Source organism: Bos mutus, chromosome 1, assembly GCF_027580195.1.
Source record: "Bos mutus isolate GX-2022 chromosome 1, NWIPB_WYAK_1.1, whole genome shotgun sequence".
Taxonomy (NCBI): domain Eukaryota; kingdom Metazoa; phylum Chordata; class Mammalia; order Artiodactyla; family Bovidae; genus Bos; species Bos mutus.
In genome coordinates, this window is record NC_091617.1 from 85,460,953 (window position 1) to 85,476,642 (window position 15,690).

Here is a 15,690-nt window from a genome sequence, read left to right on the forward strand (position 1 = left end):
GTATTCTTGCTACCTCTTCTTAATATCTTCTGCTTCTGTCAGGTCCATATCATTTCTGTCCTTCATTGAGCCCATCTTTGCATGAAATATTCCCTTGGTATCTCTAATTTCCTTGAAGAGACCTCTAGTCTTTCCCATTCTGTTGTTTTCCTCTATTTCTTTGCATTCATCGCTGAGGAAGGCTTTCTTATCTCTCCTTGCTATTCTTTGGAACTCTGCATTCAGATGCTTATATCTTTCCTTTCCTTTGCTTTTTGCTTCTCTTCTTTTTACAGCTATTTGTAAGCCCTCCTCAGATAGCCATTTTGCTTTTTTGCATTTCTTTTCCTGGGGATGGTCTTGTCTCCTGTACAATGTCATGAACATCCATCTATAGTTCATCTGGCACTGTATCAGATCTAGTCCCTTAAATCTCTTTCTCACTTCCACTGTATAATCATATGGGATTTGATTTAGGTCATACCTGAATGGTTTAGTGATTTCCCCCACTTTCTTCAGTCTGAATTTGGCAGTAAGGAGTTCATGATCTGAGCTGGAGTTCATGATCTGAGCTGCTCCCCGTCTTGTTTTTGCTGCCTGTATAGAGCTTCTCCATCTTTGGCTGCAAAGAATATAATCAATCTGATTTCGGTGTTGGCCATCTGGTGATGTCCATGTGTAGGGTCTTCTCTTGTGTTGTTAGAAAAGGGTGTTTGCTATGACCAGTGCGTTCTCTTGGCAGAACTCTTGGCAGTCTTTGCCCCCTTCATTTTGTACTCCAAGGCCAAATTTGCCTGTTACCCCCAGTGTTTCTTGACTTCCTACTTTTGCATTCCACTCCCCTATAATGAAAAGGACATCTTTTTTGGCTCTTAGTTCTAAAAGATCTTGTAGGTCTTCATAGAACTGTTCAGCTTCTTCAGCGTTACTGGTCAGGGCATAGACTTGGGTTACTGTGATATTGAATGGTTTGCCTTGGAAACGAACAGAAATCATTCTATCGTTTTTGAGATTGCATCCATGCACTGCATTTCGGACTCTTGTTGACTATAATCGGTACTCTATTTCTTCTAAGCGATTCCTGCCCACAGTAGTAGATATAATGGTCATCTGAGTTAAATTCACCCATCCCACCCTAGTATTTTTGTAAAAGCATACTTTCAAAACTTAGCATTCAGAATTGTATGGATAGTTATGTTTTTCAAATGACCCCACCACTTTATCCTGTCAATGGGTCCCTCATTTTCTTCTTTTTGGCTCAAATTATATAATCTATCATTTTAATCACTATTGCCAGCACTCAAATTTTCTTGCCTCTTTTCTTACCTTTTGTTGAATGATTTGGCAAACTTTTAATACCTAATGATTCTAAATTATAGTTGAAACATTTTTTTAAATAGAAATATATTTGCAGAACTATTTTTCTACTGATTTGAAACTTTATGTTTATCATCTCTTTCTTCTTAATTTCCTGATACTATTAATGGTCTTTTAGAATTCATTATTACCACTCTTAACAATGTATCTTTTTTGATCTCTTTAAGTACTTGTGGGATTATGGCATCTTTGCGATTAATGAGAGGGTCTCTACTAAAATACAAATTCTGAATTACACTATTGTAACTCTGGTTTTATTCTAGGTCATCTAAGAGCACAAGCACTTCTGCTTCTCAGACTTCGATCAAAGTATTAGAGCTGAACTTCCCAGCCTCTCCACTAACTGGCAGCACTTCCAGACCAACTAGTGCTAGCAGTGCCTCCAGTACTGGTAAAAGCAGAAAGACCAACAAATAAAATTTTAAATCTCTCTTGAACAAGTTGTAAACACAAAACCCAAAGTCTCCTAAGTTTAAAATAGTATATCACACTGTATACTTCTGGATGCCTTATACTGATATAAAGGCCTACTAAGTGTTAGAAATACAAAATGACCAGAGAAAAGTTTTATTCAGTGAAAAATGTAAAAACTTCATGCTAGCCATGAAACTTCTCACTTCTAATGTAACAGAATCTTTTAGGAAGAAATCGCTAAAGATTTACTGTACTATATAGTTTACAACACTATTAAAATTCTTTTGGCCTAGATGATCCTGAAATTAGGTTTTATTTATTAAAAGAAACATTTCTCAGACTTTGGGAGAAGAAATCTGTTAGTTTCTTCTTTTAGCATTACCTCTCCCCCTCCCTCCACCAAGAAAACAGCTGATAGGAAAGAGAACCACTATATAGCAACAGTGGAGCTTAAATTTCTAGAAGTAGGCCACTCTGATCTTGAAAGAAGTCAAACATAGTGAAGATTCTGCTCTCAAGATACAACCAAGAATATGTTTTCAATATTTCCTTGATTTAATAAGCAGTTGAAAGAAAGCCAGGCGTAATTAGATTTGCAATAGGAATTCTGTAAATTTCCGGTAGACTACCAGATTAAGAATTAGTTATTTGTCAGTTCTTTATCATAACGTGCCCAACACTCTGAACTTTGGAACAGAGGGTGAAGTATGACTATGTTATAAAACTGGTCTTCAAATAAATGTATCAGAATATATATACTTAAATGAGTACTGTCTCCTTCAAATCTTGGGGAAAAGTATTTCTTAACAAAAACTGTCATTGTTTACAACTGTCACTTGCAATTCCTTCTGAAAGGCAGTAATTCTCTGGATCACTGGTGTATTTATTGTCATTTCTTTTAACAGGAAGCAAAAGGCACAGCCAAGTCCAATGAATAAGATGGGTAAAAAGCTGGTTTGTTTTTTTGTAAAACATTATTCCAGTGAGATTTGTGAAATATAAAAACTGATTAATCTTACTATCACTTTGAATGTTCACCAAAATTCTCATTCTTTGCCCTATTTTACTTTGCAAATTACCTGGAAGTTGAAGTGTATTCCAAACAGGCAAGGACTGGTACTGTGACCTTGGGAAAGTTATTTCTCTATGCTTTTTTTCTCATTTATAATATAGAGACAGTAAAAGTTATCTATGTTGTTTATTGAAATCAGGTAATTTATATAAATGCACAGGGCCCAACACACTGGAATTGCATAGTGAAAATGTAAAGTTGCTCAGTCATGTCTGACTCTTTGTGACCCCATGGACTATACAGTCCATGGAATTCTCCAGGCCAAGAATAGCATAGTGGGTAGCCTATCCCTTCTCCAGCAGATCTTTCCTACCCAAGAATTGAACTAGAGTCTCCTGCATTGCAGGTGGATTCTTCACTAACTGAGCTATCAGGGAAGCCCTGGAATTGCACAGTAGCTTCTATTATTGAGCCACCAACCAAAGCCTAGCACAGTATTTATGGAATGGTTAAGTTAGAGTACATCATGAGAAACGCTGGGCCAGAAGCATAAGCTGGAATCAAGATGGCCGCGAGAAATATCAATAACCTCAGATATGCAGATGACACCACCCTTACGGCAGAAAGTGAAGAGGAACTAAAGTCTCTCGATGAAAAGTGAAAGAGGAGAGTGAAAAAGTTGCCTTAAAGCTCAACATTCAGAAAACAAAGATCATGGCATCTGGTCCCATCACTTCATGAGAAATAGATGGGGAAAGAGTGGAAACAGTGTCAGACTTTACTTTGGCCACCTGATGTGAAGAGTTGACTCGTTGGAAAAGACTCTGATGCTGGGAGGGATTGGGGGCAGGAGAAGGGGACGACAGAGGATGAGATGGCTGGATGACATCACTGACTCAATGGACATGAGTTTGAGTTAACTCCGGGAGTTGGTGATGGACCAGGAGGCCTGGCGTGCTGCAATTCATGGGGTCGCCAAGAGTCGGACACGACTGAGCGACTGGACTGAACCAAGTTATATTAAGTTTTGGTATTTTATTGCCGGCAAGAACCGAAACAGAACAAGGACTAAATGTTGTCTTCTGCTGGCATTCTCTGTCACTTAGACGTTTGTAGATGGGGATACTCGCTACCCTTCAACCCAGCCATCCAGTATCATCATGAATTGGAGATTCTAAAGCCTATGAGATTCTAAACAACTATGACTCCTATGTATACCTATCTCTATTCTCATCTATACGGTTTTTAATAATTTGTGAACAATCATTATAATCCAAGTTCATTCCTTCTTCAGCTGTAGTTGCTGAAATTAATTCTGAGTAAGTCCAGGTTCTGTCAGCTGAATCATTTATTCAGACTCTAGGAAGAAAAGCAGAAATGCAAGCCAGCTCTAGGCTATCAAAAAACACACTCAGCTGGACATTTGCAATACTAGGACAGTTTCCTAACTTCCTTTCCCTTAGTGGAAGACCAGATTTATAGTGTGCTTCACTTGCCACTGCTGCTTTTGCCAGAAGGACTATTTCCTACTCTGATCTATTCATGCCTGGAATGCATGGTCTTGTCAATATTTAAAGAAATTTCTTAGGGCTACACTGTTAGCAAGGAAGAAAAAAAAAGAGAGATGAGCAAAATGGGCCCCTATTCAACTTTCATGGCTTTATTCCTAATGTACTTTTAAACATCTGGTACATAAATCATTTTAATTAAATCAGGCTTTAGAGGTCAATTAGACAAGACACGTATCTGTCTACCATTTAAAAATGTTATGGAAGAAAATTCACCTTTAAACAAATGATTATAAAATGGTATTTAACATTCAAATAATCTCTTTAGAAAGTCAAGAGCTTTTAACAGAATGAAATAATTTTTCATAAAAATGACCCAAGTGTTCAATGCACAAATTTAATATTTTCTCAAACAGCAGGATAAGGTGAACCTGAGGAATTCTAACATACCATAGTACAATGAAGAAACAATACTTTGAAAGTTATCTTTAGGTGAAGAAGTTTAAATCATCAGAATAAGAAATAACTGTACATAACATACACACATTAAAAAAAAAAAGCTATGAAACGGGGACCTATAACCGAAACAAATATACTTTGAGAACCGCTATAAAAAGCAATTGATTTCCATAATGTCTACAAACCACGGGAGCAGAGATTTCTGGACTGTATTACTAAAAGATCCAAATATTTTATTAAAAGTCTTTAGTGTAATGTTGAGGATACCCTTGGCATATTAGTTTTTTGGCTTATTTCCTTTTTCTTTCTCAAATGCAGCTATCTGATTAAATATATTGAGTAAATTTTGAGGTAAATTTTTTTTAACTCCACCTTCTGAATGCTCTTTGCTATTGAGCCCCTCTCCCGGAATCTCTGTTTTAATATCCTCCTCGTAATTACCCTCTCTTTCATATTCTCCTTGATTTTTATTTAATTGATATCTTTGCTCATGTCTACTTAGATCACGTGATCCAGAATAAGTGGATTTCTTATATTTTTCTCCTGACTTCCAAGAGTAGTCTGAGCTTGCTGGTGAAGTAGCATGTCTCGTGGAACCTGGCTCCCACTTTCTATAGTGCTCTTTTCTTCCTTCTGTATCTTTTTCAGATCTTCTATAACCATACATTTTTACCTTATCCTCTGAACTCCTATAAAAAGAATCTGAGGAATCTCTTCTACTGGAAAAATGTCTTTCTGATTTATATGGCTTTTCTGTTCTGCTACTACCTGCCTGAGTTTTATAGCTATCATAAAAATCTCTTGGATCTTCAGACCTACCTCCAAAATCATCCGGCATTTCAACAGAAGATGATGAGAAAGAACATTTATCTTTTTCTTTTACCTGTTTCTTTTGATATGGTAACCTATCCTGCTTTTCCAATAGTTTTTCCACTTCTTGTTTTTGGTTAAGAAAAGATGCTGACGTATTAGCTGGAACTGGGAAGCACTCATCTTTCTTATTCTGATCTATCTGATTTGAGGATGCCTTAGCTGAATGCCTTTTAGAACTTCGAGAAGACTCTGAGCGGTTCCTCTTATGTTTCTTATGCCTTTTGTGACCAGAAGATGAAGAGGATGATGAAGAAGAAACTGATTCATCAGCAGAAGAGACACTCGAAGAAGAAGTTGATTTTCTTCTTTTTTTCTTTAGCCTAAAAAAATGTAGTTAACTCATCAGATATGTTGAGTATAAAAACGTTTAATTACCCATAAAGATTTTAGTTCTATTTTATTCTCGTTAAAGATTTCATAAAAGTTTGCAGCTTATATAAGAATTATAGTATTAAGTTTAGTTTTTACTACAATATCCAATTTTACCATTAGTCGTGACTTTTGGGAAAAAATACTTGTGTAGACAATTGTCACTGTAAGCAAATCCATCATTTTTGAAATACACGGTGACATTTCTAAAATTACCTTAAAAATTTAAGAGCATCTGAATACATAAAGGAGAGAACTGGAAGTTTTACATTTGGCTATGTCTAGTTCATGGTTTTACCACCTCAGGACTATTAACATTTTTGGCCAAATAACTCTTTGCTGGGAGGGTAGGGTGGCAGTGGGGAAATTCTATATCATTGTTAAAGTTTAGCAGCATCTCTGACCTCTATCCACTAGATGCCAGTAGCACCTACCAGTTATGAAAACCAAAAATGTCCCATGGGAAACCACACCCAGTTGAGAACTACTGCTCTAATTTTGAAATATTTCTCCCTAAAATACAGATAATTAAAATAACATTTTATTTGTATTCTTTTTTCTTTTTTTTTTCAGAACTCTAGCCATCCTTTGCTCCTTTTTACAGAAAAATTTATGGTACACATACTTGCTAAGAATCATTGATTATGACTTGAAACACTTTAATTTTTTACTTACTTTATCTCCCAAATGGCACTTTGGTTCAACTGAGTACTTGCTTTAAGTTTAAAAATACTGAATATTATAGTTTACCTTTTTTCCTCTTTTAAGAGCTTACGCAACTTTTCTGCACTTGTTTCTATTTTCTTTGTTTTCTGCTTTTCTTCCTTTTCAGCTTGTTTTTCTCTTAATTCCAAAGATTTCTTTTAGAACCCAGATATCGGAAAAAACCACACGTTAAAAATAGCAGAATATATAAAATCCAGTTTTCAAAAGACCAACCCACCCCCCAACCAAAACCAGATGTGGTATACCCAAATCACCATATATCCAGCATTAAAAAAGTATTTTTAACATATAAAAATTAATCACAGGTGTTTGGCATTAATCATTGAACAGCCAGAACAGTATTGAGGACCATATTGCAGTTGGTATTCCATGGAAAAAAAGGGAAGCCATTGCATTGATACCCATGACCCAGAGTGCAAGAAAGAGAAAAAATAAAATACATGAAAAAAATATATATATTAAAAAAACCATTAAAAATTGAAACAGGACACAAATTTTATAAATAAAATTCAAAGGAAGAAATCCCGATATGGTGAGTTGAGAGGGGAATCACCATGTTCAAATACAAACCATTTAAAAAATAGCACAGCCCAGTTGGATGCATGGTTACATAAGAAATCATTTTCCAGTTTGAGGATGGGGATGAGCAGCACCAGATGTCAGACACAGCAGCAATGGTCCAATTCAGAAGAAAATGCATGAGAAAACATCATCATCAGTATTACAGGAAAAGACAGTATAAAATATTTTTCAGAATGGTTTTTATAATTAGCTCAATTACAGTAATAATACTGAATCAGGAAAGCTCACTATAAGGACAATTCTACAAGGACAACTGCATACCAAACAGGCAATGGGAATTTTCTCAACAAAACTATGAAGTAATGTCAAACCCAATTAAGAAAAGCTATATCTAAAAAACTTTTTGTAATGCCATAATTAAGTGATCTAGAATAGATTCCCTAGAAGAAAGTTAAGTTTTGGCATTAATCTTAAAAATGACTACATTTCTAAGAGGAAATAAAGAATCACCTGCATATATACATGAAGCTTCTGCAAAGCATCCTCTGCATCTTTGAAAGTTTCATCCAAAGCCAAAGCTTTCTTATAATAACTTTCAGCATTTAAAAACTTTTCTTCTTCTTCTAACCTAAATTCAAAAGGAAAATTTAGCTTTTTTGGTAAAAATTAGAAGTTCTCAAATACGCATATAGGCAAGAGCTTATGTGAGTTCATGAGGGAAAAACTATGTTTAGCAAATTATTTTCCAAATTGAACAATACTTAAATACTGTGCTTCTGCTATTTTTTTGTTAGTTTTGTTGTAAAAGACAATATAAAACCACATAAAACACATCAGAGAAACTGAACTCAAAGATACAGAGAATAGACTGGTGGTTGCTGGAGGTGGGGTAGGGGGTGGGTAAAATGGGTGAAAATGATTCATTTTATAAACTTCCAGGTATAAAATAAAGTCCCGAGAATGTGATATACAGCATGGTGATTATAGTTAGTACCATACTTGAAAGTTGCAAAAAGAATACATCTTAAAAGTTCTCATCACAAGAAAAAAAAAACATAACTGTGTGATGATCAATGTTAATCAGACACAATGGTCAACTCTTCACAATATATACATAAATTGAATCCTGTGTTGAACATAACCTGAAACTAACATAAAGTTATGTATCAACTGTATCTCAATTAAACAAATAAAAAATAGGAATTCATTACTGATAATTAAAGCCATATTGTAGGTCAAGCAGTGGCATTTTAGTATAATTTGTGAAAACACACCATCAACTGATACCCTCTGAAATTTAGTATGATCTTGAACTTTAGCACAGAACTATGTAGGCTGTCTTCTCCTAGTAGTTTATGAAGAGTTTTCCTTTCTACAGAAAAATTTTCCCAGAAAATTTACTGCTAACATCACAAATACCAAGGCACACATATCACAACCAGCCTGCAGAAAGGATAATAATCATTATTAGATGATGCTCACAAGTCTATGTTGTGAAATATCAGAATTTAAAACAAATGAATAAACCCAGTGGTTTCAATGCAATCACTTCTGTGTCAGATAGGATGAGGGGAGGAAGGAATAAGCCAAAGACGATCAAGATTTCTGGACTGGATGACCGAATAGATGGTGTTGCCATTCACAGAGTTAAAAATCACGAGTATGTGAATAGTAAGACAACCACATCTAAGGAGGCACTAGCTATGTACGTAGGGGCTTCCCTGGTGGCTCAGATGGTAAAGAATCTGCCAGCAATGTGGGAGACCTGGGTCTGATCCCTGGATTGGGAAGATCTCCTGGAGCAGGGCATGGCAACCCACACCAGTGTTCTTGCCTGGAGAATCCCCATGGACAGAGGAGCGTGGCAGGCTACAATCCATGGGGTCGCAAGGAGTCAGACACAACTGAACAACTAAGCACAGTTATGTAAGCTATGTAAGAAAGAAAAAAGCTGCTCCAATCACTTGGGTCCAAGTAGAAGTTCTTATCAGTTAAAAACAAATATTGCAAAATTTCATTTATATGGAGTTCTGAAATGATCATACAAACTGTAATGATCTGGCAAATTCATGAAGCAGAAAAGGGATGATTCTATTTAAGAAAAAATGATAGCAAAAAAGATGCTGGCCCTTAATTATTAAAGCAGGATGTTACCAAATTATTTATATTTAAAGTATACTATATTTCTTCAAAATATTTCATAAGTTAGACTAGTCTGTTAGTCATTATGCCACGTACTATGCCAGTATCTCAGGACAGTATAATATAGGTTACAGGGTTTGTTTAATCCAAAAATCCAGGAACTTAATCTAAGTTCATGGATTTTATTAGACAAAGAGCAGTAAGTTGACTAAAACAGTGAAATCTTATGTACAATGAACTACAGAGTTCTCAATTTGTATTTCTGGCATTATAATTACTAGAATGATGAAATGAGTTAGAAATTTCTATTAAACAAAAACTTTTGGTGTGTGTCCAGCACAAGATTTACCTATTAACTTTCTATGTATTAAAATACATACTCACAACAGTGAACTCAAGACACTAAAATATCTCCAATCATGAAGAAAGTAAGTAATAAGGAAGGATAAAAGGATCAGAGAATGTAAAAAGGACTATATTTAAAAAACATTTTCAATCAAAACTGAAATTAAGAGTATCTGAACTAAGTCAAAGATGCTATTTCTTTAAGTTCAAGATTTTATAGTAGTTGGCTATTAAATATTAGATCTCTACTATTAAACCAATCTGACACTTACTGCCCTCCTCTTTCTACAAGTGTCTGGCAGAGGTATTTTCTTGCATTTCTGTGAGTTGGACAGTTTTCCAGTGCAAGTTCAAAATCTTCTATTGCTTTGTTTAGACTTCCTTTTGTTGCATATCTATAGATATGAGACAAAATTAGAGGAATTTATCTTGTGAGCTATTCATAAATCTTATATACATTTATCTTGTAAGTATTCCTCAAAACCCATGATCCACTTACAATGCTCCACGAGCTACCAAAGCTTCCACATTTTGTTTGTCTATTTCCAGAGCCTTATTGTATTCATTCATAGCATCCACATGGCGTCCAACCTTAAAATAATCAACTCCAATCTTCACACTAAAAATATATTTTAAAGCATACAAAACAAATTATTTCACAGAATATCCAAACAAAATGTTAGCATAAATAAAATTTTAAAGCAAACCAAATATATTAGTTATTAGTCTTCAATATTCTCAGTATAACTAAGAAAGAGTCTTTAGATAATTTTGTAACAAATATTTATGAAATCCAGATATAATATACTAATTCCTTTTTAACAAAATTTAAAAAATATTGGCTAAAATGTAAATCTTTAAAGTTTACAACATAGTAGCATTTTTATCTATAAAAAAGCTAATCTCAAAAAGGTATCATTTAAATTCATTTATAAACAAATTTTGTCTTAAAGATGACATAAGCATGCTTGCCTTAACTTAACCTATTAGGTTAAATAATGCAATTGTTGAATGACAAAATCTTCATACCATTTTAAAGCCCATGATGCAGACTGCTTCTTTCTTAACGCAGAAGCAAAATCCTCCTCAGAGAAATTTTTGCTATTAAAGAAAATAAAAGTCAAACTGTAACTATATCTTACTTTACATGACAGATAAAAACTGAATCTCAAGCAAGAAATTTGTATTCCCATTTATACTGCAGAATTTTTGAACTCTCAGGAATGACTACTATTATTAAAAAGTATTTTCCTTTAGCATATACACGAAATTCTTATAAATTTTCTGCATCTTATAAATTTTTTCTGCATCTACCTGGTCACACGGCACACATCAATCACTGATAAGACTCCACTCCAGAAGAAGAAGGGATAACCTAGTTCATTCAAACTTTGGCATATTGCTGCCACCAAGCGTAGGATAATCAACTATGTTCTTCAGTTATGCAGCTTCTCACATCAGCACCACAGACCTCACCACTTAACAGAACAAATACTGATTTACTATACCTTTGAAGGCCTCTCATTAAAGATGGCGGATTAGATTCATCTATTCCTAGTTTTCCTAAAAGGAATTCAACTACTCCTGGATTAACAAATCCCAAAGAACTCTGCATGATATTCTCATAGGATTCCAAAGAATTGCTATTTAGTTCAACGCTTTTCCTTAAAGAAAAAAAACACACAAAATATAAAGATGATTAAGATGATTAACACAATTAAATAGCGTGTCCCATTTTCATTATGGAAATAACATTATTACATGGGATTTAAATACTCAGACCATTTTTGTACATGAAAGTGTGGCAATTATGATTTGGTTCCTTTTACCAAGTTTGAACCGATTTATGGGTTATAAAAATAAAATTAGCATATTTTGAAATAAGAGAAATTAGAATTCTACTTTCTTGTTAGAAGTTGGGCAAAATCTGCAATTTTTTAGCCAAGAAACTGTTTTGCAATTAACTTGTTGAGACAATGTGGATAAAATTACCTGTAGTACAAAGGAAGTTCTTCAGAACTAATCACACCTAATTTAATACCAGATAGGTGTGGTGGAAGAGATGAGCTATATAGAGACACTGCAAGCTTTTCATGGTATCTGTCAATATCCTTGATTCCAGCTTAAAAAATAAGAAAATTAAGTTGATTAGCAAAGCAATGCAAACTAACATAAACATGACCAGTTACTTTTTTTTACTAATATGAGGAAACTGATCACCTCGAATGATGTCACCAGTTTGGTAATATGATAAAGGATCCCCATGGTTACTGATTGAAGGCACGTCTCTTAGCGGACATAGAGCCTGCAATGAGAAGCACTGTAAAACACTAGACATTCTATTCCTCAGAGAGAAGTGTCTTCTTTTATTCTAGCGGTTCAGTATAAACAGCTAAGACTTGACAGGAATATTAAGAAAACAACTAGCACCCTAGATTCTAAATTTAAATTTCTGTGCCCAAACATAAATAAAAAAAGTTTTCTGGTTCAGGTCAAAGCTAAACTCTCATGAAACTTGCAATTAGTTTTAGAAACTGAATATATTGCAAGTATGCATGATGAAACAAAAAAATATTTTGTGCTTACTAAATATAAAACTAAAATGTGTCCAGAAAGTAGGAGACTTCCAAGAAAACGAAATGTGAATTCTTCTAGGTTTGGGTGTGTTAATCAAGTTTGCGGTATCTTCTGGTTTTCTTCCCTCTCTGTTTTAATAGACAATACCGAACCTTTCAAATTAAAGAGACATAGTGTATTTCAAATTTAGATCTATTCACCTTGGGCAAAGTATCATGATGTACAAATCACTTAATTATTGGAAATATACAGAAAAAACAGGAATTTGTTTCTAAATTATCCATATGCAAGTATCTAATGCTGAATACTAAATAATTAAAGACTTCTCAGCTAGAAGATAACCCAGGCTACTAACTAATCTCACCAGGTCCACTAATATCTGAGCATTTAAAACAGGACCCACTTCTGCCAGCCAAAGGACCAAACCCCCCAAACTAGAAACAGTGGCAGAAACTAATTTTATTACTGCTAATAATTTTTTTAAAAAGTAAAAAAGTACTTAAATTTTCTATTAATACTTATTTAATTCTCAAAACTAGGTCTGCAGAGTACACTTAATTACAGCTGGATGAAAAGATATAATTTTTGCACTGAGATGACATTTTTATCAAAAACAATCAAATAACTAAAAGGTGAGTAACTTACTGTGATTTCTAAGTGGGATATATCTCTCATAATGCCACTGCCTAAACAAATCAACACCATGAAAAACCCAAATTCCCGAATGGAACTAATTCTTCCAATCACTATATCACCACGCTCAATATCTCGAAAAAACAGCTCTCTCCGGTCCATAGTAGGTATATCCATGAATTGCTCTAACGGTGGCATGACTGCATAATAATCTGAAAAAATAAGTAACAAAATTACTAACAACAGCTCTGTGTTCTGCTTCATCAAAGTGCTGTTAAACCAAAACGCAACAATTTTAAGACTAAACACACCATCATTGTCTTCACTAACTTCAGCAGTTGTAGGTGCATCTGATTTCCAGGAAAGTGCAAAAAGCAGATCCGCTTTTTTGGAAATGAATTTTTGTATTTCAATGTTGTCAACTCTCCTCTCTTTTCTTAAAAAGAAAACAAAATTTATGAAAATTGGTTTTTCTGCAAAACCTTTTAGTACGTACAACCTTCTGCTCTCTGCTTTCATCGCCCAATCATGACCATCCTAAGCTCTTGGCCATACATCCTCGGAAAAAACGTTTTAACCAGGGATCCCCTCATACGCCAGTCTGTAGATGGAGGGCGCGGAAACTTAAAAACACAGCCGCGCTGTTTCATATATACAGAAGCCCAAAGGATTTTAGCTAAAGAATCCGCGCCTCTGGTGGCAGTACTAGATTTAAAAGTTCAACCCACATCCCGCATTGCCCACATCAGGGAGAAGGTACCCTCCTCCCTCCCGCCCTCGAAACCGGCGCCGTAGTCCTCATGTGCACACAGCCTCGGCTCAGCAGCCGGACTGCGGTCATGAAGCCCGGAGCTGAGTCCCCTCTCCCGTCTCGCAGCGGCGCCGCCGTCCCATTACCTGCCCGGTAACTGCTGCTGGCCCGGCGGGCCCCGGGCAGGGTCGGCCACCGACCCCAGGAGGCTCCGGAAGTGCGGGTTGTCCTGCTGTTCGCTCCGGAGCAGCGACAGCAAAGACGGGCCGTGGAAATTTAGTGACTGCCGCAAGAGGTCTCGATCCATGGCTAGAGACTGTCGTGACCAAAGGCCAGCAGCCCCCCGGTTCAGCGCCCACTACTTCAGGCCGTAGTCGTGGAGGCTGAGGAAGCGGCCTGGAAGTCGCCGGAAGCACACATCCCAGACACCTCCAGAGTGGCCTCCCGGAAGTGTTCTGGAACCGCCCCCAGCGGCGGTGCTGCGGAGCGCAGTTTTGGTATCGCGAAATTGAGCGAGATTACGGAAGCCGGGAGGATTGGGGCAACATTTTCCGGAGTTTAGGGCCGGTTGTGGCTCTGAGGTAGTGAAGTGTGTAACAAGTGTTCGTTTTAAAATTTCTGTGGTGTTATTACATTGAAATGGCCCAAGCTCTGATCTGTGGTAAATAATAATTCATCCTTGTGTTTAGCGAGGCGCTTCTAAGTGCCAGTGTCAGGAAGAGAACCCTGAACGGTCACAAAGTTTCTTACCTTGGAGTTATCGCTGGGTAAGTATCTATGCCTCAGGCATAACCGCATTAAAACGACTGTGTGGGAGATTTCCTGTTAGGCTTTAGGGCAGAAGAAAGGAAGAATATTAACATTTATTAAACCCTGGAGTTGTGTTTTCTAGCCGTACCCTGTTCACTGTTAGTGATTTTAGAGTTAAAACCAGAATGACTTTAATGCCTAGACATATGCGTATTTTGTTCTGTTCTTTAGTCGCTAAGTCGCGTGGGACTTTTTTTGCGACCCAAGAGACTGTAGCCCTCGGGGCTCCTCTGGCCATGGAATTTTCCAGGCAAGAATACTGGAGTGGGTTGCGATTTCCTTCCTCAGGGATCTTCCCCACACAGGGATCGAACCCTCTCTACTGTGTTGGCAGGCGGATTTTTTTACCCATTAGCTACCTGGGAAGCCCCAAATGTATGTATATATACATTCCTTTTTATTTGTTTTAGTTTAAGTGTTTTCTCAAAAGTTAGTGCCCATAAGGTTTACTGTGTAATTCAGGTGATTTTTCGAAGATAATTATGACAGGCTCTCACCCCTTCCCCCACACTTACTGACTTTGGATCCTAACCGCTGTACTGAGGAAACAAACCCAGAGACTCTCAGTATATTGCTCAATATCACCAGCTGGCAAAATGCTAGAGTTAGAATTTCAGCCTACCACTGAATAGATCTTCACTGGCAGAGTTGCTGGAGAAAGTATTTTTTATCATATAGAAGGCCTGTCTTTAATATTAAAATAATGTGACTTTGTTTTATTAAAATATATCAACGTCTGTACTACTTAAATCGTGTAGTTTAGTATCGTCCTCTTGAACAAAAATAAATAGCAGTAGTTATTCTGTCGCATGTTCCGCTTTGTATATTTGGGAATTTAGTTTGCCCTCTCACCACCTGGATAGAAGATCCAGTCAGAATATAGTGAATGCCTGCACACTATTTTCGGGAAAACCCAGGCAAATAGGTAAACAGTTTATTGAGACTCCAGAAGATGAAACAATGAATGTAACTTTAAAAGATAATAACTTTCAAGCCAGGAGAAGCACATCAGGAAAGTTTAATCAGTGGTACAGACTGACTTGTGTTAAGCTATAACTTCAGACAATGGCTATTTTTAGGAAAGAGGGTGCTGTCACTGAAAAGAAAAACTGATTTCTAAAAAGAAACTATATGGACATTCTGATAAATAAGGTATGTGATTTTAGTTAGAGTTGATCTATTATTGAGGATCT

General features: G+C 36.2%; 3 protein-coding genes across 4 annotated transcripts in view; 2 read left to right on the forward strand and 1 right to left on the reverse strand.

Annotated features, from left to right (window-relative positions):
* CCDC39 (coiled-coil domain 39 molecular ruler complex subunit) overlaps window positions 1-1,855 on the forward strand; it is a 51,419-nt gene extending 49,564 nt beyond the window's left edge. The window contains exon 20 of the mRNA XM_005892525.2: window positions 1,620-1,855. Within this exon, the coding sequence (XP_005892587.2) occupies window positions 1,620-1,773 (154 nt within the window). The 3' untranslated portion in view covers window positions 1,774-1,855. The remainder of the gene's footprint in view (window positions 1-1,619) is intronic.
* Window positions 1,856-4,421: 2,566 nt separating this feature from the next.
* On the reverse strand, window positions 4,422-14,150 carry TTC14 (tetratricopeptide repeat domain 14). Of its 2 annotated transcripts, XM_005892524.3 has the most exons (12): window positions 13,834-14,149; window positions 13,248-13,372; window positions 12,949-13,148; window positions 11,947-12,031; window positions 11,719-11,848; window positions 11,235-11,390; window positions 10,756-10,827; window positions 10,226-10,345; window positions 9,999-10,121; window positions 7,750-7,867; window positions 6,742-6,851; window positions 4,422-5,942 (listed from the first exon to the last, which is right to left on the reverse strand). In XM_005892524.3, the coding sequence occupies exons 1-12, from the start codon at window positions 13,992-13,994 to the stop codon at window positions 5,027-5,029; spliced, it is 2,316 nt and encodes a 771-aa protein (XP_005892586.1). In that variant the 5' UTR covers window positions 13,995-14,149; the 3' UTR covers window positions 4,422-5,026. The 2 variants fall into 2 exon arrangements, 1 of the variants encoding a protein (XP_005892586.1); XR_314828.3 differs by having other exon boundaries at window positions 5,805-6,851; window positions 7,288-7,867; window positions 13,834-14,150.
* LOC138984707 (uncharacterized) overlaps window positions 13,993-15,690 on the forward strand; it is a 36,868-nt gene continuing 35,170 nt past the window's right edge. Inside the window, exons 1-3 of the mRNA XM_070359853.1 lie at window positions 13,993-14,057; window positions 14,113-14,268; window positions 14,377-14,454. Coding sequence (XP_070215954.1) covers window positions 13,993-14,057; window positions 14,113-14,268; window positions 14,377-14,454 — 299 coding nt within the window. The remainder of the gene's footprint in view (window positions 14,058-14,112; window positions 14,269-14,376; window positions 14,455-15,690) is intronic.

Bases quoted from the DNA above. Each gene is read 5' to 3' on its own strand.
- TTC14 (XM_005892524.3), bottom strand. From the start codon at position 13,994: ATGGATCGAGACCTCTTGCGGCAGTCACTAAATTTCCACGGCCCGTCT. The intron at 12,032-12,948 runs GTAAGTTACTCA...TTCTCATTGCAG, and splicing joins TATCCCACTTAGAAATCACA to GCTCTATGTCCGCTAAGAGA. The intron at 10,122-10,225 runs GTAAGTGGATCA...TCATATCTATAG, and splicing joins TTGGTAGCTCGTGGAGCATT to ATATGCAACAAAAGGAAGTC.